At 43.2% G+C, this 26047-nt stretch overlaps 1 protein-coding gene across 2 annotated transcripts in view; it reads right to left on the bottom strand.

The window, feature by feature from the left end:
- The window catches only part of VIPR2 (vasoactive intestinal peptide receptor 2), an 87089-nt gene that overhangs the window by 54898 nt on the left and 6144 nt on the right, over positions 1-26047 (bottom strand). For both annotated transcript variants that reach the window (XM_029078190.2, XM_029078189.2), the window contains exons 3-4: positions 3569-3679; positions 614-714 (exon numbers count right to left, since the gene is read on the bottom strand). In XM_029078190.2, coding sequence (XP_028934023.1) covers positions 614-714; positions 3569-3679 — 212 coding nt within the window. The remainder of the gene's footprint in view (positions 1-613; positions 715-3568; positions 3680-26047) is intronic.

A 26047-nucleotide genomic window follows, 5' to 3' on the forward strand; every position in this document is an offset into this window, starting at 1 on the left:
ACACTGTACTAAATGCTTGGGGGAATACAATATAATAGAATTGGTAAACACCATCCCTCCCTCAAGGAGCTTACAAGCAGTCTGCAGGAAATGGCTGTGGGTGCTTATGAAAATCGGGTTACCCCAATAAAGTCTCACAATTAATGTGACTCCTTCCTGCTCTATAGTGCCTTATGAAAATCAGGCCGGCAAATGAGCCCTGTAGAATCACCAACACTGGCTGCGGCTCCTACTTAATGAAGAAAATGGAGTTGGCTTGAGGGAGGACAGGAGGGAGGACTGAAGGGAAATGGGTTGGTGGAAACTGGGATGTGATTTTTTTCCAAAAATGATTCACCATTTTCACTTCCAAAAAGTACTTAAAATTGGTTATATCACTTTCCACTGAATTTAGTTAAGGGGAAAAACTCATTTAATAGTCGTAGCAAAAATATGCTGACATGAAACATATAAACACAAGCTAGGAGACATATCGACTACCTAAGAAAAAAGTATTTAAAGGCTCCAGGGAAGAGGAATAAACCTTTTCATCTTATTTCTGGATTAGATTAGATGACTGAAATGACATTGCCTAGAATAAAAATCACAAGAGCAAACAGTGATCACTTCTTACCTTAATATCATCATCATCACTGTCCGTATAACCACAGGCATTTATGAAATCTGGAAACATCTCTGACCACCCATCACTTGTACAATTTTTGCTAATAGTTCCTGTAATACAAAAGTTAAAACTCTAGTCAAAAACCAAAATATGACCCTTGGGTCCTTGAAAATGTGTTTGCCAGCAAGGTATCTGTCACCTTGGCAAAAAGTAGCCTTTTGAGAGACCTCTGAGAACTGCCCAAAATGGAAATGTTACTGGGTGACTGTCTCTGCCGAATGAGAAACTGATGACATGGTTGTGGCTTCTCTTCAGTGATTCACAGGTTTTTAGCACCTCCGTTGAACAGAGGTCAGAGGCTGAAAGATCAGGTAAAACTCAAATTGGCCAATTTGGCTGCTTGGTTAAAAAGTGTGTTGGAAATGAAGATCGGGACTGTGGGTGAAGAGGAGGATTTGGACTTGGTTGATTCTAATGATCCATACTATTATCCCTGTTCTCCATCAGCCCAAAGAATTGACTGTATTAGACTCCTCGCTTAGTGGATAATCGAAAGAGATTGATCCATATCCGGGTAAGTGCTTTCAATCCAGAGAAAGCATTAACTAATGCCTTTGATGAAATTCAATAAACCATTTTATCAAAGCAGAGCTATTCATAAGGCTAATTGCCTTTCAATCTTTTTCTGAATGCCCTTCATGTGAATTTTTCCATTTTTACCACTGCATCTTTAGTTTAGTGGAGATGAGAGGTAGGAGGGGAAGAGAAGCAGAAGGGGTAGGAAAATGGGAGGCAATGGGTTTTTAACTATGGGGTGTGTGTGTGTGTGTGTGTGTGTGTGTGTGCATGCATGCGTGCGTGCAGCCTGCTCTTTGCCTCTGTACTCCCTCCATCACCATCACTGCTGAATCATCTCAGTTCAGCACCAGGCACAATGTGTGCTTAGTAAGTGTGCACTGATATAGTGGGGATTCTTATCCCATCTACAAGACTCAGTGCATTTCTATCACAGGCCTTTCCCTATAGATTTATGTCATCCATTAGTAACCTACGTATTTCCAGAGTGAAGCACTTGAAATCCATTTTGTATTGTTTTAAAATGCATTTAGCTGCGATTACCCATCACTGGGAAAAGTTCAGAATCTTTTACCTGTGTAGAAAGACCAACACTGAAAAACTCCCAGAGATTTCAGGTCGAATATTTGCTTTGAAGTGAAACCATTAAACAAAATGCCTATAGCAGACAAGAGCTCTCATCTTCCATTAAGAGGACTCCCCAGTGATTCACAGAACACCAGATATGGACCAGGCCTGAGCCTGAAGACACTCCACAGCCCACTTTACTCCTGTTTGTGGTGGGTGAGGGGAGGTGTGAACCCGCATAAGTGGGAGTTTCAGGGCAGAGCTCTGGCTGGAGAATTTGAGGCAGCTCTTCTGGGGTGCTCTTCCCCCACTTCCTCCCTTCTTCCCCTATGTCTGGATATCTGCCAGGCTGAATAATGGCAGAATAAAAATCCCCAAAATGATTTTGCTTCCCTGGAAGAACACTTTGTATATCCTGACCTCACATTAGAGAGGCTCTCAAGGGTGTCAATTCACTTCTAGTTTTTAAGAGTAGAATTGGAGCCAAAGATATGCTATTAAACTCGAGGGGATTCAGAAAAACTTAGGTCTGAAAGAATTATTTGGGTTCCTTAGAACAGGTGATGACAAATGTCCATACTGCAAGGTGCTTAAACAATTATCACACTCAGTCTGCAAAAAGCACTGGGCCCTGGAGGGCCGGGCTCTTGTCTACTTCTGTCCTGTGGATTTTTTTCCCCAGCACTTAGTACAGTGCTTTTGCAAATTAGTTGCTTAATAAATTCTATTACTACTACTCTACTAAAAGGTTCAAGTCCCAGCTCAGTAGGGCTCTGGTCCTGAGGTGACCATCTTTGCTGAGATGGAGAGGAAAATGGCAACTCTGTGGTGAGATGAAGCCAGGTGAAACCGGTACCCTTTGGGAAGGGACTCTGTTCTGCAAGGTGAGTGGTAGAGGCTCTGACATGTAAACCATTTAGTCCCTCAATTTCCAGGACGGAGGAGCCATAGCTTGGGGAATTACTGGACAAGCCCTCTGGGTGGCTTCTAAGCAGAAGTAAATAAATTCTTCCAACTTTTCCCACTGAGAATTGTTTTCCTAGACTCTAGGGACAAGGGTGCCTCTCAGGTACATCTTTTCTGTCTGTAATTTTGGTAGAATTTAATGGGGTGCAGAAGGCAGGAAACTGGAAAATATTCAAAGTCATTCAAGAGAAGGGATTTGTGAGGGGAACAGATAATGCAATTGATTCACAGAACGACTTTCCAAACCTGGGATGTTTTCCATGAAACTGTAAAACCCTGGAAGGTGGGAATCACATTGTTTACTTCTGCAGATTTCCCATGTGCTTGTTCTAATAGGTGCTCTGCACACAGTAGGCATTTGATCAATATAGTTGATGACGATAATGAAATGAGAATAACTTCTCTAGTCCCTGAAAATGCCCGGAGCCTCTCACCTAAGGAGCTTTTGGAAGCTGCAGGCATCCTTATTAATACCTACAGCCAAATTCTGGAATCAAGTGTTCAGTCCCCTCTCAGTTGCAGCCTACTTTATATTACGAGGTCGGGGTTTGTCTACTTACTGTGGTCTTTACAGTCTGTTATTTGAATGCTACCTTCTATTGGACTCTCCCCAGATGCCTCTCTTCTTCTCCTTCTGATCTAAGGCGAACGGTCCCGATCAGAAAGCTCTATTTTCTCCTTTACTCTAAAAACTAACATTTATCACCCCAACTGGAAGCTACTCTGCATTTTCACTGAGCAGTTGGAAGCAAGTAGAGAGAAAAATGGCCCCGAGGGAGCTCTTATTGGAAGACATGACCAGCTCCAGAACAGGCAGATGGGAGAGACCAGAATTTGAGACCCAACACACTGTACCTGTTTTAAAGCTGTAAAAATTGCTGAAGACTTTTGGGCAGGGGACAGTGACAGTCTCGCCGATGTCGGCAGGGCGCCAGCATGTCAGGTTGTCCCAAACACCACTGCATGCTGGAAGCAGAAAGAGATAAAGGAAATAAGAGGTGGTGGCAGCGGGGGGAGTAGTTACCAGTCCACATGTGAAAGCCATTTCAGCGAAGGACCGCTTGAAGGGAAAGAGCCAAAATAATCAGTTAATGTCACTTTGAGAGGCTGCACAGATGGAAAAGCCCACTAATTAGCTAATCAGGCGGCAGGTCCCCTTTCTCTTAGAATGAAAATACAGCAACAGTTGCCATAAGGATGCAGCACCTGTTTTTGGTTATTCTGTTCCTACTGTTTGCGAGGGGTAAAAATATCTCAGTAATTGATGACCAATCTGATGTTTTTCTGGTAATCCTGGGATTTTAAGAGGTTTCGGTCAGAGTTTAGATTTTTGAGCCAGGTTTAGCCACTGGTGAAAAGCTTGTCCTTGAAAAAAGGCAGACCCTTTGGAGAGGTGCATGAACCTGGGACGTTCCATTTAGAGAGCTGAAGCTTATATCCTGAAAGGATCTGGTTTGGTAAATGCAGAGTTCCTGGGGAGCCCATTGACATGAAATGAGTTTTTATTTATAACCATGACAGGCTTTGCATAGAGTCCATTGTTATCGTCATCTAACAGAGACCACACAGGGGGAAGGCGTTCAACTAAGCAAATGAAACAGACATTATCAACTAAGACAGCATCTAACTAGATCAATTCATAAGTGTATTCAGACATACCTGAATTAATACAACAAAGACCATTACAACCGGTGACCAGCTTGCTAACCAACCTGGATTAACATAACAAAGACCATTACAACTGGGTGACCAGCTTGCCAACCAAACAGTCAATACTGTAGGCATGGCACTGTAATTAGAGAAGCAGCGTGGCTCACTGGAAAGAGCACGGGCTTTGGAGTCAGAGGTCATGGGTTCGAACCCCGGCTCTACCACTTGTCAGCTGTGTGACTTTGGGCAAGTCACTTAACTTCTCGGTGCCTCAGTTACCTCATCTGTAAAATGGGGATTAAGACTGTGAGCCCCACGTGGGACAACCTGATTCCCCTGTGTCTACCCCAGCGCTTAGAACAGTGCTCGGCACATAGTAAGCGCTTAACAAATACCAACATTATTATTAATGATTACTTGGGACTTAACAATAGAGGTAAAAGACACAATCCTTCCCTAGGAGCTAGTAATGTACCAACCAAGACAGACGACTACAAGGTGACTTACAGTTAAGAGTAAAAAGAGATTTAAAAATAGTTAAATGGTTATGCCAAGTCTAGGGAAAGATGATGGATACGTGAATAAATAAGTACTTAAAGAGTAGATCAAAAAGTACATATGTGCCCTGGTGGCTTGAGAAGTATATGTTTGCAGTTGGGAAGCTACGGTTTGGGGAGAAAATAAATTGTGGAAATCAATCAACTGTATTTATTCAATGCATAATGAGTGCAAAGCACTGTACTTACTAAATGCTTGCATGAGTACAATACAACTGAGCCGGTAGAAACATTCCTTGCCCACAAGGAGCTTACAGTGTAGAAGGGGAAACCACCTGGAAGAGGTAGGGTTTTAGAAGACCTTTGAAGATGGGAAGAGCTGTGGTCTGGGCTGTTTAAATGGGAAGGGAATTTTTTTTAAATCACGAAAGTCTGGGTTTATAATTTGAGAAGCAGAAAGTGTATGTTATTTAGGTTCAAGCTTTTATCTCACAATTAAACTTTTGTATCTGCCTCCTCATTAACCACCCAGTCTCACTTCACACCATTGCCCAGGATAGTCTTTCTAAAACATTTGGCTTATCACTCCACTCTACAGAAACAAAATAAAGCAAAACAAAACCCCTCCATTTTCCATCAACATCAAGAAGAAAATCATACCATCAACTTCAAGGTTCTCCATACAGCTTTCTCCTTCTTGCATAACCACTCTCTTTGCTTGCTATTCTCTACCTTGCCTGCTACACTTCTCTCAGACACTAGACAATGCCCCCTCCAGCTCCTGGTTAAATCCTTTTCCTTGGGCTGGAACTCCCTCCCCATTCAAATCTGCTAAACCACAGTCCTCCGTATCTTCAAAGCCTTTTCTGAAGTTTCACCCCTGGGAAACCATTCCTACCACACTAAGTCCCGTCAATGCAAAACCTATTTTTAACTCATTAGTACCTTCATCCATCCCCAACACTTACTCTTCCAAGTGCTTAGTACAGTTCTCTGTACAAAGTAAGTGCTCAATAAATACAATTCATTGATTGGTTGATTAAAGAGGAACCATGGTGGGCACTTTGTTGGAGGAAGGAAATGAAATTCCTTAATCTAAGGGCACGAGGCATCTCAGAAGTCCTAGTACCTCCTATTTTGGCCTGCAGGCTTTTAAAATTAGATTTACTGTGTCTTGCTTTTTTCCCCAGTAGCAGTAATAGCCATAGTAGTATCATTATCATTTGTTGAGCACCTACTTGGGGTGATGTACTATACTAGGCATTTGGGAAGCAAAGAATAAAGAAATGATATGTTCCCTGCCCTTAAGGAGCTCACGCTCCCATTATTTCAAACTGCCAAGTGAAAACATTTTCCATAGGTTTTGTTTTTCCCTTGGCAGTTTCTCATTTTCACAACCCACACTTGTTTTATATAGCAAAACTATACACCCTATACAGTAATAGCAATTAAACCACACAAATAAAATCTGTAGTTCTAATTGCCCCTCTGTGTTAGATGATGTCCCACATTTGGAGGGACCAGAATCCAGGTAAGTTAATGTGGATGCCCTAGGCAACTTCCAGTTCTGTAATACAGCCCACCTGTAGAAATCAAAAAATGTAATTGACTGCACATGTTCAAAGAGAATAGATCAAACTTGAATTAGCTTACGCAGTGTGGTTTCTCAGCCCCATCTCTTTTCCCCAAGCATTTAGATAAGTTCTAGTGACTTCAGAGGGTGTGATGGTGATTAATTATGTTTACAGCTCATAGAAGCCATTCAGCAATTAGTATCCCAGTGGGCCAGAAGCATAGTCTTTAGGTTAGCCTCAACCAGAAAAATTAAGCATAATAATAATTGCTTAAGGTTTCAAGTACAAAGGTCTGCCTCCCCAGAGGTGATCTTGGGGCCACATTTTGCAAAATGACATGCTACAAGGGACTTAGAATGATTCCCAGAAGAAAGAAAAGGTCAGATATTTTAACTTTGCTCATACCTCTCAAAATCTCAATGGTTTGGTCTTTAAGCAGGCATAGAGTTTATCCAGCCCCCAGAGATGCTTTATTAAAGTAATTATTTTACTAGTGAATTTCGCGTTTTGCTACAGGGCTTTTGTTGACCAAAGGCTAAGCTCAAATTGCCACTAAGTAGTCTACTGCTGGAGGTCACCAGGAAACAAAGGCAGTGTGGGAAGATATGATTGGTCCAATCTCTGCTACTGGGGTGTGAATCAAACAACCTGCCCTGTTCTTCAAAGTGATATGATTCAAAATATTTTTCTGTTTCATAGTTTACAATTTTAAGTGGCCATAAATAATTCAGCTAAAATTTCCCATGTCGGTATTTGCGTCTTTTTTAGTAATGCCTCAACCACAAAATATAAACAAATGGAATCATTTTTCTACTGGAGATAGAATTAAAGACATGCATTATCTAAGCCCTTAGCTTCAATAGAGAAAGTCATTTCTATGCCAACCGCAAAGACTAATTTCAGGAAGAGCAACAACTGATATTAATGACAGTCTTGGGAGCTAAAAGGGAAGGGTGTCTCGTCAAAAGAGACTGTCACGGATGAACAAAAGAGGGGAGGTCTTGACTCAATTACTGATAAACTGTATCAATCAATTGTATTTACTGAATGCTCACTGTGTGCAGAGCACTGTACTAAGTGCTTGGGAAAGTACGATATAACAGAATTGATAGATATGTTCCCCATCTGCTCCAAGGATGGAGTTTTAAAACACTTCTCTGTCCCTTAAGTTGTAATTACATAAAGAAAATGTAGTGAGGTATTTGGAAAACCCACCAATTTTGATTATGTCATCAGTACAATAAAATTGGCATTCAGGTGACCTGAGATCACTTGACTAAAATGGAAGCTCATTTTGAAAGTTTATTTCAAGATGAATTATAAGTTTAAAATTTGTAGTTCTTTTGTCATTCCCATTAGATTGTATGCTCCTTGAGGGGAGGGACCAGGCCTTTTAATTAAGGTATTTACTAAGCCCTGGGGTAGATGCAAGATATTCTGGTTGGATACAGTCCCTGTTCCACATGGGGCTCACAGTCTAAGTAGATAAGTAGAGTAGGACTTAATCCTCATTGTACAGATGAGAGAACTGACACACAGAGAAATGAAATGATTTGGTCAAGATCACAGAGAAGACAAGTGGCGGAGCTGGAATTAGAACCCAGGTCCTCTGACTCCCAGGCCTGTGCTCTTTTCACTAGGCCATTCGCATTAAGATGATAATAATTATAGTATTTAAGTGCTTACTATGTGCCAGGCACTGTACTAAGTGCTGGGGTGGAAACAAGCAAATTGGATTAGATACAGTCCCTGTACTTTGTGAGGCTCACAGTCTCAATCCCCATTTTGCAGATGAGGTAACTGAAGCATGGAGAAGTCAAATGACTTTCCCAAGATCACAGCAGATAAAGGGGCAGAACCGGGGTTAAAATCCACATCCTCTGACTCCCAGGCTCGTGGTCTATCCACTGTGCCATGCTGCTTCTCTGCCACCTGGCATCTTGATCCAAGAAACCATTTTCTTGATGATAGGCAGTCTCAACATGAGTACCCTCATCAGTAAAGTAGGGATGATGATAGTGTCTTCCACCAATCTATCTCCCAGGAGTACTGTGGGACTCCTAAAAAGGAGGATTTGCTCAGGAGAGTTCCTGTGGCAACTACAAGAGATGAGACAGAGTTTGGAGCAGAGAAAAGTCTTGCGGCTGAAGGCTAGCAATGATGGAACAACAACAACCAAAAAAGAGCAGGGAGGAAACAGAGCCTTTGGCAGGCGTTTTTCTGGATCAAAGAGGGTGCTCAATGAATATCCGCAAGGCTAGAGACAATTGTAAGAAAGGGCAGAGGGAGAGAGCACCAGGAATGTGAGCACCATAGCATTAGTGAGGTAAATCAGAAAAGAAAATATTTGCATGAATTTTCAAGCAGTCTGGGAATGGTATCCACAGAATGATACCCAACGTTCAGAAAGGAAGAAATAACAGGAAGTGGGATTGCAGATTGCTTAGCTACCTTGTGTGAAATTGAAGCTCAAACAAAAGTGGGGCCGTTGCTTAGTGAGCCTGGATCCCTTGGCAGGAAGAGGCTTGGATTTTCCCTTCTAAAATAATGTCGGCATATGGACTGCCACCCTAGCCTGGAGGGTTGCATAAGAATGTGAAGATGGCATCTCGCCGTGTAGAAGAGCCATGCAGAGTCCACCCGGGGACAACCATCATCCATCTCCACAGAGGATCCTGTGCCCATCTGTATCGTGGCCTAGTGGATAGAGCCCGGGTCTGGGAGTCAAAAGGACCTGGGTTCTAACCCCGGTTCCACCACATGTCTGCTTTGTGACCTTGGGCAAGTCACTTCACTGCTCAGTTACCTCATCTGGAAAATGGAGAAAAGAGCACGAGCCCCATATGGGACAGGGACTGGGTCCAACTTGATTAACTTGTATCTACCCCAGTGCTTAAAACAGTGCTTGGCACATTGTAAGTACTTAACAAGTACCATAATAATAATAATAATAATTATTATCTGTATCATTTCAGAGCAACCAGAAGCTGCCATTGGCTTCAAACTATAAGGTTCTGGAAATTTTGAAGTTTTTTGGGTTTGACTGAAAGGGCCAAAATCAGCTGGGACTTGGCACTGGAGGATTTCGTTCACCGACCTTAGCCCTGAAGGGTCTCATGGATACCTGTTGCCGGGGGGGGTCCAGAGGGAAGGGACTCAGCCCTCCTCTAAGCCAGTGCCACCCAGGCTGGACTTGAGGACTGCTCCATGAAGCTTCCTAGGCAGCAGTGACCCGCTAGAGACTGGAAATATTATCGACTTAGCACAAGTGCTCACCCCGGAGACACCGGGACATGCTTTGGGGTAGAAGTAGTCAAAGAGAATCCAAAGAGCTATCCCAAGCTGCTCAATATTTCCCCTTATCTCTAGCACTCTTCCTACAAGCAATCATTCAATCACTAGTATTTGGGGAGCACTTATTGTGGGCAGAGCACTGTACCCTTGAGAGAATACAATACAACATGGTTGGTAGAAACGTTCCCAGCCCTCAGGGAGCTAATGGTTAATGAGAGCTCAATACATTTTGCAAGAAATCACACTTTTGATTTTACCAGAGCACTGTATGAAGCACTTGAGAGAGTACAATACAACATGGTTGGTAGACAAATTCCCGGCCCTCGGTGAGCTAATGGTTAATGAGAGCTCAATACACTTTGCAAGAAATCACACTTTTGATTTTTGAATTGACCATGACTTTCCCATCTTTAGAGCCCTACAAAAATCTTATCTCCCCCAAGAGGCCTTCCCTGATTAACTTCTCACGTCGAGGACACCTATGGACTTAGGTCTGTACCCCTTAAGCACTTTGATATTACCCTATTCCCCCATGACACTTTAGGTACATACCCATCTGTAATATATTTTAATGTCTGTCTCTCCCTCTGGCTTGTAGCTCCTTGAGAGCAAGGGTCTCTTCTACGCATTCCATAGTATTGAACTACAATGCTCTGTAAACAGGAAGTGGTCAATAAATACCTTTGATTGATGAGCTGGTGAACTGTGGCCTCAATGTAAGGCACAAGAAAGAGCACTGTGACTTCAGCAATGAGCTTTCAAGTTTAGGAAAGGAAGGCGAGCCAGGTGAGGCTATGTAGCTTTTTATAGCCACAATCAGTTATTCTCAAAGAATGCTTAGTCAGCTGATCTGCTGGTCTTGATGACTGTGTGACTGTCCTTCGGCAATCGCTGTGAAAACATAGCCCTAACAGTAGAATTCTCTCCGTGAGAGAGCCTCATTTAGAGGGGGAGGAGTGGGATGAACGAAAGGATTAAGGCAACATTCTGAACCATGCTAGGAAGGGAAGGAAATTTTTGTCCACAGTGATTCAATCAAGGCAGTCCGCCAGCAGCTCTGTACATGATGCTCATTGAAGGAGAGGAGATGCTTGAAAAATAAATTTCATTTCTTTCGCTTTACTTGCAGTTTTTTTCATCAGTTGCTTGATCTGTAAATTAGGGAGCAGTCTTTGCCAGAGAAAATGAATTAGGACAGGGACAACTATGGCTTGGATAGCGAGATGGAAATGAGGATCATTAAGAGACAAGATCTTTTCAAGAGAGAGAGCCCCAAAAGTTTCTATTACCTCAAGGGCCACAGAGAGATCTGTTTGTGCTGGGGAACACCAGACAAGATTTCCAGTTTGTGTTCCAGGGCACTGTCCAACCATCACTGTCCACTGGCTTGATGGACTTGAAAGAATAGTGAATTATTAATGTCTGTTCTGGAAATAGGTGCACTGGGCAGAGATTCTCTATTTTTAAACTTATTAATTATCTAAAAAATTAATCAGTGCTTACTATGTGCCAAGATGATCAGTCCCTCTACCATCTGGAGCTCACAGTCTAAGTGGGAGGGAAAACAGGTATTGAATCCCCATTTTATAGACAAGGAAACTGAGGCTCAGAGCAGGTAAGTGACTTGTCCGAGATCACTCAGCAGGAAGAGTCAAGATTAGAACTCGGTCCTCGGACTCCCAGGCCCGTGCTCTCTCTGCTAAGCCATGCTGCCAGAAATGTTAGCCACAGTATCCCCATCTGCTCCCAGGCCATTAAATCAATGATTGCTCTGACATGATCTTCCTCCAACATGATATTCATCAGAACATAACCGCTGCACCACTGGGGAGCTCTCTGTATTTCCTGAGTTCATGTGACAACTAGGCTTTCACACCCAGTAGTGGTTGAATCACAATAGGCAGAACTGAGGAAATCCAGTTCAAAGAAAGGTGTTCTAGAGGTTCTTGAAGCAGAGAAGCAGAGGTGTGAGCTAGGGCAGGGCCTGCCTAGCCAAAGTCACTCACCAGAACAGAATGGATTCAGTCAGTCATATTCACAGAGCCCTTACTGTGTGTACAGCACTGTACTAAGCATGTGGAGAGTACAGTATAACAATAAACAGACATTTCCTGCCCACAGGGAGCTTACAGTCAGAGGATTCAAGTAAATAATGTTGGAAAGACTATGCCGCTGCTGCTGCTTCCAGGCAAGAGGTTCCAAAAATTGGCTCATTTCCACCTTATTTAAAAAGAACATTAGACTTTAGTGGGTGCCTAAATTTGCAGAGACTTAAATTTCTAACAGAGCAGTGGCAGCCCAGGTGTCCTCCCAGGTGATGGGGTGAGGAAAGATGGAAGTTAAGACATTTCAGGTTCCACGCACCAGAGGCCAACCTAGTAATAGTAATGGTATTTACTGAACATCCCCTGGGTGTAATGCACTTTACTAAGCGTTTGAGAAGGAAAAGGTAGAAGTGATATGTTCTCTACCCTTCCCTCCCCAGCACAGCAACTCGGTGAAGGTCAGAACTGCTAAAAGTCTTAGCTCCAGGGCTCCTACTATGTTCTGCTGGGGACTGGCCCAGGAGAAACTGCTGCCCTTCACTTGCTGCCTTTGTTGGTGTAGAGCAGCGGGCAAGAAAGGTTTCCTATTCCTGGCTCTGTTCCCAGGGACATGGCATTGCCTGGCTCTCAAAAAAGGAGATTTGCTGCTCTCTCTAGTCACCTACAATTAAAAGAAAATAATGAAGTTCAAAACAAGTTCTAGGTGGCTGGTCCAGCTCCAAGGTGGTAGGACAGCAGAGAAAGGGAGCAGTTCAAACCATGCCAATTGTTCTGAGACTGGGGCCTATTTTTAGAAGCTTTGAAAACATCCCCAAACTACCTATCCCTTTTGATCGAGCACAGCACACTTATTTTTATTCCCTGAAGAAGCTAACTCCTGTTTTGTTTCAACTGGACTGCCGTGGTTTTTTTTTTAAGTGTCTGGCACCATATAAAAACGCAGAGAATGGTGGTGACTCTCACCAAGATGCCTGCTACTTGCTGGGGTTTCCGGCTTCGATCGCAAACGTTCAGTACCCGGCTCCCTCCCATTCCAAGGGGACGTTCTTCCCTTCTTGGTTCTGTTGGGTGTGCCTCAGGGTTTTCAGGACAGTCGGTTCGGTCAAGAGTGTTTTCATTCCACATTTTGGATTCCACGTCGTTCCCACAGTGCACATCTGCTTGGGTCCGACACGGTATTGGAAGAAATCATTTTGTGTAGATGTGAGGGGTTGGTCAAGGCTAACGATCTACATCCCAAGTTTTCTGGAACCTGGGGTTCTTCCAAAACTCAAAGCCCATAAAATGGGAAAACTAACTCTACTGCTCTTAGAATCCTTGCAATCCCCAAGAGAGTGAGGACTATATATCTGAATCTTGGAAACACATAGGGCTGAAATATGAGGCAAGGAGGCTCTCCTGGGTGGATGAGGAACGCAGACACAGGCCTGTGAGAAGAGGGCTCCCTCTTCAGATAAAGATGTCTTGGTTAGTAGGAAGGATAGCAGGAAGAAATGATTTCAGAAGCAGTGCAAAGTTCCAAAAGGATCAGGATTTTCGAGATAAGATAACTAAGAGAAAGGTATTCATTCATTCAATAGTATTTATTGAGCGCTTACTATGTGCAGAGCACTGTACTAAGCGCTTGGAATGAACAAGTCGGCAACAGATAGAGACAGTCCCTGCCGTTTGACGGGCTTACGGTCTAATCGGGGGAGACAGACAGAAAAGATAAACCCCATTTGACTCTTTTGGGGGATGGGAAGGGCAATAGAAGGAATAGAAGGGCAGGAAGGAATGATTTCAGAGGCAGTAGAGAGTTCCAAAAGGATCAGGATTTTCAAGATAAGATAACTAAGAGAAGGATATTAGAGACAAACCCCATTTGACTCCTTCAGGGAATGGGAAGGGCAATAGAGTCCATGGTTTGAAAGCAAAAGGAAATGGAAGAGTGCTTGAAAAGAAGAGGCATCTTTTCCCACCAGGCTGAGTTTTACCTGGCAAGAAGGACTCTAAGTGGGGAGAAGGCCGATTCTCCTAACCAACTTTCCCTTGCAGTGCCAATCCAACCTGTTATATCTTCGCTTCCTCCTGACCTTTCCCCATTGTGTTTCGAACACTGGATGTCTGTGTAATCTCACTTTCCACATAGAGGATATTCCATCCTCTGTAGCTTCCTCACCTGCTTCTTTCATGATTGTTTTGTTTTTATTTTCAAACAGACTTGCAGTACTCCTAGCCATCTTCAGCACTCATGTAGATACTCTTTTTCAATTCTATCCTCAAATATTTTTTTTGAGTGCTCTGTAAATACTTATATCTGTCACTCCCACTACAGTATAAGCTCCTGTAGACAGATAATTTGTGCCTAGTGTTTAGTAGAGTCCACTGCACCCAGTGGGGGTCCATAAATGCTATTACTGCTACTACTAGGACCCTGTTTTTTTTTCTTTTTGGCCCAACTCCTTATTTTTTCATAAGAAACCTATTGAATTTCCTTAGTTTTCTGGTTTCTCTTGGAGGAATGAATTTGTGCTTTGATATGTGGCTCAATGGAAAGAGCCCGGGCTTGGGAGTCAGAGGTCATGGGTTTGCCACATGTCGGCTGGGTGACCTTGGGCAAGTCACTTAACTTCTCTATGCCTCAGTTACCTCATCTGTAAAATGGGGATTAACTGTGAGCCCCATGTGAGACAACCCGATTACCCTGTATCTACCTCATTGCTTAGAACAGTGCTCTGCACATAGTAAGCGCTTAACAAATACCAACATTATTATTATTATTATATGGGAGCCCCGGACCACTTCTCACCCCACATCTCAGTCAATGGTGTTTATTGAGTACTCACTGTGTCCAGAGCACTATACTAAGCACTTGGGAGAGTACCATACAGTAGGGTAGGTAGATGTAATCCCTGCCCTCCAGGAGTTTATAGTCTTGCATATTCAATTGTGTTGATTCTGATTCCACTTCTTGGGAATACCCCTGTATCTGTCTCCCCCATTCGAATGGAAGCTACTTGTAGACAGTACAACACGTCTTCGGCTTCTCTTGTATTTCCCAAGTGCTCAATACAGGGCTCACTAAATAGCAATACTACTACTAATGTCATCAATGAAGTTAACTTGAATGGAAATAGTAACCCTCACATTACTAAAAGCCATCCGTGAAGAGTTGGTTCTAAGAAAAAGAAGCTTAAAAATATCAAGCTGCTTTGGATTTTTCTAGCTATCTCAGCTTATGCAAATGGCATATATAAATAGTCCAATTCATCGACAAGTCCAACTTAAGGTTGAGTCACACAGGGTAGAGGCTAGAAAATAGCGACTGCTTGGACGGTGCCACTAGATGGCACTTTGAAATTGGACTAAATAATGTTGGTATTTGTTAAGCGCTTACTGTGTGCAGAGCACTGTTCTAAGCGCTGGGGTAGATACAAGGTAATCAGGTTGTCTCACGTGAGATTCACAGTTAATCCCCATTTTACAGATGAGGTAACTGAGGCACATAGAAGTTAAGTGACTTGCCCACAGTCACACGGCTGACAAGTGGCAGAGCCGGGAGTCGAACCCATGACCTCTGACTCCAAGGACCAGGCTCCTTCCAGACATATTCAGGGAACCACTAAAACTGTTTTCCCTGGGAGGGAATTCTCTGACTGCCCCAGAGGGTAAACAATCAATCACGGATATTTAATGAGTCCTTATTGTGTGCAGCGCATTTCCCGATATAAAACTGGAAGCGTTGCCATTTTAACATAGTAAAAAGAAATCAATCAATTAATGGTATTTATGGACTGACTACTAAGTACAGAACACTGTACTAAGTGCCTGGGAAAGTACACAGAGGCAAAATTCATATGTTCTGCCCCAAGGGCACTTGCAGTTACATTTTTGAGAGCTTCTGATGATGATACCTAGGTCCGATCTGAAGTAATTGCCCAATTCATTTCCTGGCTTCTCCCGTTCATGAAAGAAAGAACCTAGAACTTATCAGCCCAAACTTGGAAGGATACTGCCAGCTCAAAGACGTAGCGAGAAGGCTGCCGTGGAGGCCCGGCAGCTCTCAACCCGCTTCAGGAAGTCAAAAGATTTGCTCAGAGAGGAAAGCAGCCTGATCACTCTTTAATAAAGTAGGAGCAGCATGGTCTAGTGGAAAGAGCATGGACCTGGGAGTCCAAGGACGTGGGTTCGAATCCCCCTCTGCCACTTGTCTGTTTGGGTGACCTTAGCCAAGTCACTTCTCTGTGTCTGTTTCCTCATCTGTAAAATGGGGACAGACAACTTTTCTCCCTCCTACTTGGCTGTGAGTCCCATGTGGGATAGAGATTGAGTCCAACTTGGTTACCCTATATCTACCCCAGCATTGAGTACAGTGCTTGGCATATAGTAAGTGCTAAAGAGGTACCACAATTATTATTACAAGAAGGGAAAGACTATAAACACCGTAAAGTCAGGGCAGCCTAGTCAGAGCTTTTTCACATTTACAAGGACCCAAGAATCCTGGTACAGTGCCACAAAGTAGGAGAAACCCAAAGTTGCAGAACTTCTCATATGGAAATTGGATAAACTTGCATAAAAGGCTGTAAGCCCCTGCCCTTCCACCTCCAGTCACCCCCTAACGTTTTCCAGTCTCCATAGCAGACTTATTTCTTCCCACATTTGCAATTCCCCAGGCCTTACTCTGGATGGTCCTGTCTCAGGACTGTGGTTAAAGGAGAGCTCAGCCAGAGCCTAGGGTGTGCCTTTTTTGAAGCAGGCGCCACTGAAATAAACCCCAGGAACCAAGCAAACTCTGCCTCAAATTTATGAAAAAGATCAGGCAAGAATTTGAGTCTAATCTGGAGATGGTAAGCCTTCAAGGAAACCAAATCCCTTCTCTTCCTTAGATGCTTGGTTTGGGAAAAGTGCCATGCTATTGTGAAGGTAATCTTGCCTGAATTTAGCCCAAAGCATGCAGGTACCAGAGTTTTGCTGTTTTAGGAAAAACATCTGCTCTGACCCAAAACAATCAGGAGAAGAAAGAGCTAATCTTAACCCCTCTCTAGTCTGGGCCTTTGCTGAGTCTGGAGGTCAAGTGTTCAGTTCCCTAGAGTAAATATCAAACTCTTATTGAATGTTATGTTGAGTCCCTGTTCTTTATTCCCAGAAATGACAGCCATATTCTGGGGTATCTCTAGGATAAAATCCTATTTGCAAACTCTCTGGATTGTAAGCTCCTCGAGGGCAGGGATGATGCCCTGCCCTAAAGCACTCAGCTCCGCAGCACTTATGAACGTATCCATATCTTAGTTGATTTATGTTAACGTTTGTCTCTCTCAACTCTAAACTCACTGCTGGCAAGACAACGTGTCTACCTACTCTGTTGTACGGTACTCCCGAGCACTTAGTAAGCCCTCAATAGATATGACTGATGGACAGGAGAAATGTATCAGGATGAAGCAGCTGAATAATTGAATGCTCACATATGAATATTCATATGTGTGTAAGGATGAGCCTGACTTAAGTACTGAAGGTGAGTGCCTGGGCAATCCTGGAAGGCTTTCCAGAGGGGTAGGGTTTTAGAAAGGTTTTGGAGATGGGGAGAGCTGTGGTCTGCTGGGTTTGGAGGGTGAGGGAATTCCAGTCTAGGGAAATAGGGTCAGGCAGAATACAGTAAATGCCATATCAGCGGCCTTGCTAGGAATTGTGAATGCCAACTATTTCATGTGTGTGCCTCTCCAAATCTTCCCCAAACTTATCACATGACCCCTGCAGCTCAAATAGCAGTTTCACCCCAACACGTTTAGGCCATAATATTGAAAGGGGCGGATGTAGGCACAAGCAGGAGAACCATGCTCAAAGTGTAGTTATGAGTAATAAATGTATCCATACAAATCAAATGAACTGTAATTACACGAAAATCTTATTCTCTTAATTAGATTAGTCTAAAGGAGGATAGATGCGTCTAGGAGAAAAAAAAGATGATTGTGGATTTATCCGAATGTGTGACTGAAGTCAGAAGTATGCCAAATGCCTTGCCTTCTTTCTGGTTTCGGGAGCTGCTTTATTGACCAAGATGCTCAGAGGTGGGGCCAAAGTTGGGATGGCGAAACCAAGATTAAGACTAAATGAATGAGTCGAGGTGGATAAATTCAAATTAAAAACACCAAATTGGGTTGATTATCAAAGCCATCCACGCCTCTTCCAACCAGTGGTCGACCTACAGTTCTGAATCATGTGCTAGATGGATTCCATTGGGAATCAGCAGCCGGGAGCAACCTCGGCATATAGGGGCCACTTTGAGCATGGGGGAAAAATGGGGAACAAGGGATTTCAGGGAGATGAGGACTAGGTAGGGATGGACTTCAAGGAATATATAGGCCAGAAAACAATGTCATTCAGTGGTATTTACTGAACGCTTACTGAGAGCAAAGCATTGGGCTAAGCATTTGGGGGAGTACAACAGAGTTGGTAGACATGATCCTTGTAGATAAGGAGTTTACAATCTGGTGTTGGAGAGAGATATTAAAATAAATCACAGAGCCACCATTTTGAATCTTTTCAGACCCTTATGGAAACTTCCAGGTTTTATGGTTTGTGGGCTGAACAAGGCAGGAGTCAATGGCCCCACTGCTCCCTGAAAAGTGAGTTCCTGGCCCAGCAGCCCATGGCTGTGCTGTGATCAGTTTTGGGAGGTGGGGAGGGTCAGGTAATAGTAGAGATCCAGGGGGTGGGAACAGGGTTCTGCTCTGGAAAAGGAGCTTCACATTTCAGATTTTTACCAGTTGACTCCCTACTGGTATGTACAGTTCTAAGTTCAGCCCTCACCCCCTCCAATTTATCAGCTATGGAAAATGCTCTGGAATTTACTCGGAGATCTCTCTGCATCCTGTATCTCTGTATGGTTCTGCATTTGTTTTCTATTTTAGCTAGAACATATGCACACATACAGAGCAGAGAGATGGCTTTTTCTCTCATTAGCAGGCTTTGACTCATCTTTGTCAGCTTTTGAATCTACACCCTCTATGGAATCTTTATTCTGGCATTTCAATGCCCTATTTTTATCCCTGGTATTTGAACTGGGGAAATTTTATAGCAAATATTGCGATTTGAACCCGGCTGCCTTCCCTCACAAAAAGCTCGCCAGTGGGTGGTCTTTACATATTGTTGTGTCCATCAACACTGTTTCTTCTCTCCTAATAATAGTTGTGGTACTTGTTAGGCACTTATTATGAGCAAAACTCTGTGCTAAACACTGGAGTTGATACAATATAAGCAGATCAGCGTGGCTCAGTGGAAAGAGCATGGGCTTTGGAGTCAGACGTCATGAGTTCGAATCCCACCTCTGCCCCTTGTCAGCTGTGTGACTGTGGGCAAGTCACTTAACTTCTCTGTGCCTCAGTTACCTCATCTGTAAAATGGGGATTAAGACTGTGAGCCCCACGTGGGACATCCTGATTCCCGTGTCTACCCCAGTGCTTAGAACAGTGCTCAGCACATAGTAAGCGCTTAACAAATACCAACATTATTTTTATTATTATTATTGTTAGATCAAACACAGTCCCTCTGCCACGAGGGGCTCTTGGTCTAAAGAGGAAGGGAGAACAGGTATTGGAATCTTCATTTTACAGATGGGGAAATATTTTGGGATTTACGATCTCAGTAAATGAAACTGCTTGAACATCGTTACGTTTTCTCAACATACTATTCCAACATAAAGATTTCTCTTTGAGAATCAAAGCCTCTTCCTGACAGCTAAAGTCAGCTGCCATGTTAGAGGATGGACTGCAAAGACCCCTGTCTGGTATGACACTGCCAGGTACCTAGATCCAGTTCTTTGGGACAAGTCCAACCTTCAGAGAGACCTCTAAACTTACCTCTCCCTACTTCTCTCTGCATCAGACAAGCAGCTGAGCAATTTTGTAAAGGGGAGGAGAAAGCTTTGAGTTAGGCATAAGCTTCTTGAGGGCAGGGATCGTGCCTACCAAGTGTACTGTGTTTTCCCAAGCACTTAGTATCATGCTTGGTACAAAGTAAGTGCTTAATACCCCAGATTGATTGACAGGTATGCTAAATGAGAATCTGTTCTCTGAGAATACTCCTCTAGAGGTGTCCAGAGTCTTCTTTCTGAGTTGTCTAGTTTATAAATAGGTGGATAGGGATTGGGCCATGCCATTGTTTCTCCCTACAATGCAGTCTTGAATAGTTAGAGTGAAACTGAAGCAAAATCCTGAGAGTTTTAATCACCCAAAGCTTCATAGGAAGTATAATAATTTCTCAATGGTGGCTTCTGGCTAATTCTTTGAGTCCCCACTCTGATTTCCTTACATTATTGCTCTCAAAACTATTTTCTGCTTCTCCTTCATTTTCTTCTCCTGTTTCCACTTCTATTATCTAATGTCTTCTTTTGGTTTCTTCCTCTTCTCCTTTCTCTTTCCTGCCGTGCAAACAGCAAATCTTGCCTTCCCTGTCTCTTCCTTCTTCCCTCTTGCCTCAGAGGAAGAAAGGTCAGAAAATACTATCTGCTTCTCTGACGACAACTGGCAGTCCAATGTTTTGAAATGTATTTCAATATGGTGTAATATACTTATTCAATATTGATATTAGTGGAATTTAAGAGAAGCAGTTTTTGAAAGAGGAAGTCCTGCAATGTGGATCTTAAATAAAATGAGTAGATCATCATTGGGTATTGCTCAGGGAAAGTCCTATACTTCCTATTCATTTCGGAATGAAAAAAAACCTCAACCCGCCAATCAATTAATTCTCTAGAGTGTAAGCTCACTGTGGGCAGGGATTGTGTCTACCAACTCTTGCGTTGTACTCTTCCAAGCACTTAGTACAGTGCTCTGTACACAGTAAGTGCTCGATAAATACCAGTGATTGATTAATGATAATAATAGTAGAATTTATAAAGTCCCCTCTTGGTGATGTTCACTGTTCTAAGTGCTTAGGAAGTGCAGAACAATGAAATGATCCACTTCCTGTCTGCAAGGAGCTTATACTCTAATAAGGGAGATAACATTCCCACTTGTCTGCCAGACAGCAGACAAATAGGAATGCTACTCAATTTCTCTGTGCCTCAGTTTCCTCATCTGTAAAATGGAGATTAATACTGGGAGCCCCATGTGGCACATGGACAGTGTCCAACCTGATTAGCTTGTATCTACCCCAGCACTTAATACGGTACCTGGCACATAGTAAGCGCTTAACAAATAACATAAAAAAGTTAATGATCACCTACTGTGTGCAGAACACTCTACCAAGCGCTTAGGAGAGTACAGTAGATTTAACAGAAATGGTATCTGCCCTCAAAAACCCAATAACCTAGTGTCGGAGACACTGACCAAAATAATTTGCAGGCAGGACGCAGAAGGGAAAGCAGAAATATAGATAAGTGAGTACCTAAGTAGAAAGGTATGTAAGAGGATATGTATAGAAGTTGTTCAGGAGACAGTGGGTATTAAAGTGAGTCGATGGTGCAGAAGCGCTGAGATGGTAGATGGGGTGGATACAACCTGGGGAAGAGAGAAATTAACTGGGGATTACTGGGGATTACAGTCGATTAGACTGTAAATCCGTCAAAGGGCAGGGACTGTATCTGTTGCCAATTTGTACATTCCAAGCGCTTAGTACAGTGCTCTGCACATAGTAAGTGCTCAATAAATACTATTGAATGAATGGGGAAGAGAGGCATTAAAAACTGAGAATCTCCCTCAGCCCCTACTGCTTTTCAAATTATGTCTGGTACCTAAGGAATTCTATAAACTCAAACCATTTTCAATCAATCAGTGAATGAGTGGTACAGTTCGGGGCACTGTACTAAATGCTTGGGAAAGCACACCAGAAGGAGGTTTACAATCTTAATGAGGAAGACAGACACAAATTATTTATAAATAGAGGGAGAAGGAGGAAGAACATATAACAGGTAGTAGTGCAAGGATATGAGAATGAAATAGCTGAATAATGCATTTTTGGTTAACTATATGTATGTAGAAGATAAATGCAAATAGTACTTAAGTGCTGTTGAGAATTAATCTGAAGAGGCTTCTTGGAGGAGGTGGAATTTCAGGCAGGTTTTGAACATGGGTGGAGCTAAGATCTACTGGATTTTAAGGGGAAAGAAGTTCCAGGAAAAGGGTATAGCATGAGCAAGGGATCAGAGTCAAGGAAAGCCTTTCAGTTCTCAGGGGAGATTTTAGGTAACCTTTTTGCAGATAAAAAGTTGGTCGGATCTTTAGTGGCACTGGGCCAATATATTATTAAATAAAGAGCCATCTTCTTCTCAGTGGCTGAGTCACTCTCTCAAGTGCATTTAGGGGCCAACAGCAGTAAAGTGTCAATTGAACGCTGGGAGGCCTGAAAGAACAACTTTGTCTCCTTAAGTGTTTACTAGCCCTTTGTGGGGGGTAAGGGGGAGAAAAGGGGGGCACCTTAGACCCTTGGGAGAATGGAGACAGGCTTAACTCTCCCTTGTGCCCATAAGAGCTTTGTTGGGTTTTAGCAAGTTGAGACAGGGAGGAGGGAAATCCAGCAGTGGAGCATCAAGTGCCTGAGGTGCAGTGACCTGATTCCTGCCCTTCCCCACTGGAGCTTGGAGTTTAGTGATGGCAGAATGGGAGTAGGGAGGAAGGCCTGGTCTGGCACTCCTATCCGTGCCCTTCTCTGTCATGGTGACTGCCAGCTGCTGGGGAGTAAAAAGTGGAAGAAGAGGTGGGGTGGGGGAGGGGCTTTCTTCACAGGTGTCAAAGAGTCCAGGCTATAGCCATGAGTTCTAGACACTGAAATAGGATCTGAGTCTTTCAGGGCCCTCTGAATGCGCTGAGTTCATCAGTACAGGTGCCGCGGCAGACAAGTCTGTGAAAGTCTTGGTGGATGGACACTTTCTGGCAGAAGTCCCAGTAACAAAATTAACATAGACTGAGTAGTAGAAGTCTGGCGGGGAAAAAAAGCACATGGGTCAGTATCTGTTGCTACTCAGATTGTCCATTGGATTCACTGGGCATTTGTGACTATGTGTTGAGTATTTCTAGCATTATGTTACTTTTTTGAATGGAAAAAAACAACACAGCAGGCATGTTTATGCTGTACATAATGGCCAGTGCTGAGCCACCTGTCTTCAGGGACAATATAATAGTTGGCTATTGGTTTTCTGATAAGTACACTTCATACTGACATGAAATCAAACTCCACTGAAAAAATTCACAACAGCAGAAAAATAACATTTTCATTTCATGCACACTGCAACCTACTCATTTTAAGTGTAAGGATTCTGGAATAATTCAGGAACTGTTGCTCCCACTCTAAATCAAAACTCAATGGGATTCTTTTAAGGTCTACATTGGTTTAAATGTTAAGACAAGAGTAACTAGAGTCAGTTCACCTCTAACATGGGTATGAGTTCCTAAAAAACCTTACAATGAGAAAAATCCTTTCCTTGACCCACACCATGAGCCATCTGCATAGCCGTTTCTTCCAACATCACAACCTGTCTTATTCAGCTAGAAGAGTACGGTCAGATGAATGTACCCTAATGGCCTAACAGTGTTCTATCCAAAACACAGAGTGATAACATGTGTTATGGAAGAATTGGCTGCATTATGAATACTGTATGGATCCAGTTTGGAAAATCCAAAAATACCCAAAACAAAACACTTTTACTGGACACTTGTAAACCTGATTCCAGTTAAAAAATGCTTACAAATTCTTAGGTGGCACTACCTTAATCTGTTAGTTGATTGGTCAACTGAAGGAAGGTCTGGAAACTAATATTTTTTGTTGCCAGTCAGGCCAGCTGGGCTGGGAAATAGTAGGATGTGCTCATAGAAAAATGGGCTTAGAGTGGTCTGACATCACTTCATTGTACATGATTCCTGATTGGCCAATGACCATGCAAAACTGTCAGCTGCTGCCAGAACTAATAGCAGGGATAAAACTCTGCTCGGGCAGTTAGCCCAGGGCATCCCAACCCATTCTATGCCCCCAATTACAAGGAGAATTAGCCACAATTTTAGTTTGGAATATAAGCATGGTAAAAATGCTGATATTTGGGACTACAATTCCCAGAGGGCATCAGCCCTCTCCTTCTCTCTTTGTCCTCCCCGCAACTCCTACGCCATGAAGGGAGATGGTACCATACTAGACCCATATCCCAGGGTCCATTGACCAAATGACTTCTAGGCCCCTTTTTCCTTCCTGTCATCTCTACCCCCTAACCCTCCACTTGCCCTGAGCCACAGGATTCAACTACCTCCTCATAATATTACAGCAGGCTTGGGGACAGCATCCACTTCTCACCAGGGTATTGTTTCCCTACTGCACTTAGTACAGTGCTTGGAATTCATTCAATAGTATTTATTGAGCGCTTACTATGTGCAGAGCACTGTACTAAGTGCTTGGAATGTACAAATCGGTAACAGAAAAGCAAAGTAGGAGCTTAATAAATACTATTACTACCACTCTACTACCAGGCAATTGGTGGGGGTGTGGGGGAGATGAGGTGAGGGAGGGCTTTCAATGGCAAGAATCCCAAACAGTGAAAATGCAGATATACTTTCAAGATTTATTATTGGCCAGAAGGGTATATTTTAAAAATGATGTAGTATGTGAGAAGCAGTTTAGGTAATGATCAGAAGGATATTGCTCCTAAGGATCCTGTAAAGCCTAAGCTCTTCAAAGGAGTGCTGGTTTGGTTGTAATTTCCTAGGTATGGAGATGCTGGATTTAGTCTGTGGGACCTTCACCTACCTGTCTCTCTCCTTTCTCACCCTCATTCTTTCTCCCATACACTTATCTCTTCTGTTCCAATCATTCTTGACTTGTCACCAGCCCGTCTACTATATTTCCCTTTCCAGCCTACACCCTCTCTTTCCTCATCCTTTGTTTTCTCAATAAATGGTATTTATCATCATCATCATCAATGGTATTTATAAAGCGCCTACTGTTTGCAGAGCATGTGGGAGAGTACAATAGTGGTGGAAGATTCTGTCCACCAGAGGTTACAATCTTCTATATCTCAAATTTTTCCTTTTGCTCTATCAATACTTTTCTTGACCTCTTCTGTGTATCATGTGTGGTCCTTGTTTTTTTTGGTTTTTACGATGTTTGTTAAGAGCTTACTATGTGCCAAGCACTGTACTAAGTGCTGGAGTAGATACAGCTAATCAGGTTGGCCCCAATCCCTGCCCCACATAGGGCTCTCAGCCTTAATCCAATTTACAGATGAGGTAACTGAGGCATAGAGAAGTTAAGGGACTTGCCCAAGGTTACACAGCAGACAAGTGACCCCCACCCTACCCCTCTCCCTTCAACATGCAGTTTTAGATTTTGTTTTGTTATGGGTTTCAGGGAAGTCTGAAACACTGTTCTCTGGGTTGGGTAATGAGAGGAGTCAGGGAAAGTGGCTTTATCACTGGGTTCCTTGACTCCAAGGTCCCTAGGGTCCAGGTTCCACTGGAGAAAGGGACTGAGGGACATATTGTTTCCAAGAGATGCCTGGGTGCCCATGCTTCAGGGGGCCATGAACGTAACTCACTTCCCATCCACTACCCTTAGAAAGCCCAGCTGTAGACTTTGAGAAATGGTGGGAAGAATCACTGACGTCACGGCAACACGGCAAGTCTGGATGGACAGGCCACTGCCTTTCCTTCCGTTGAGCCATGATGTCAAAATCCTTCAGTCCCCAGGGGACTGCCAATACTGACCCTGGCCTGACTCAGTTCTGGACATTGACTTGAGGCCACTCAGGTCTGTAGCAGGCTGGTGGGGAGAGAGCAGGGGAGATGCAAACCTGGAGCAATGTCTCTCCATCGGGCAGATCAGTTGATGACATGGGGTTTCCTGGGTAGGTTTAGAGGTGGAATAAATGATAATTGCTCGGCTAATAATATTCATTAAGCATTCACTATATGCTAAATACTGGGGCAGATGCAATACAATCAGAAACAATCCCTATCCCCAAAGGGCCCGCAGTCTAAGGGGGAGAGAGAACAGGTAGTTAATCCCCATTTTAAAGAAGAAATGGAGGCACAGAGAAGTTAAGTGAACGGTTTAAGGTCACACAGCAGGTAAGGGATGGTGTTGGGATTAGAGCCAAGTCTCCTGACTCCCAGTACTGTGCTCTATTTATGCACTGGTCTGCACAACCAATACCTAATCATGTTCGAGGTGCACATAACAGGGTAAAAACTTTTTTTTTAATCAACGCCAAAGACAAGCTTGTCAAATGCAGACACAGAGTCTTAAAATGCAGAGTCTTAAAATGTCACTCAAGAAGGAATTTTTGAAACAGAGTCTATTGGCATCAGTTATTCTCGG

The sequence above is a fragment of the Ornithorhynchus anatinus genome, chromosome 13 (genome assembly GCF_004115215.2).
Source record: "Ornithorhynchus anatinus isolate Pmale09 chromosome 13, mOrnAna1.pri.v4, whole genome shotgun sequence".
NCBI lineage: Eukaryota > Metazoa > Chordata > Mammalia > Monotremata > Ornithorhynchidae > Ornithorhynchus > Ornithorhynchus anatinus.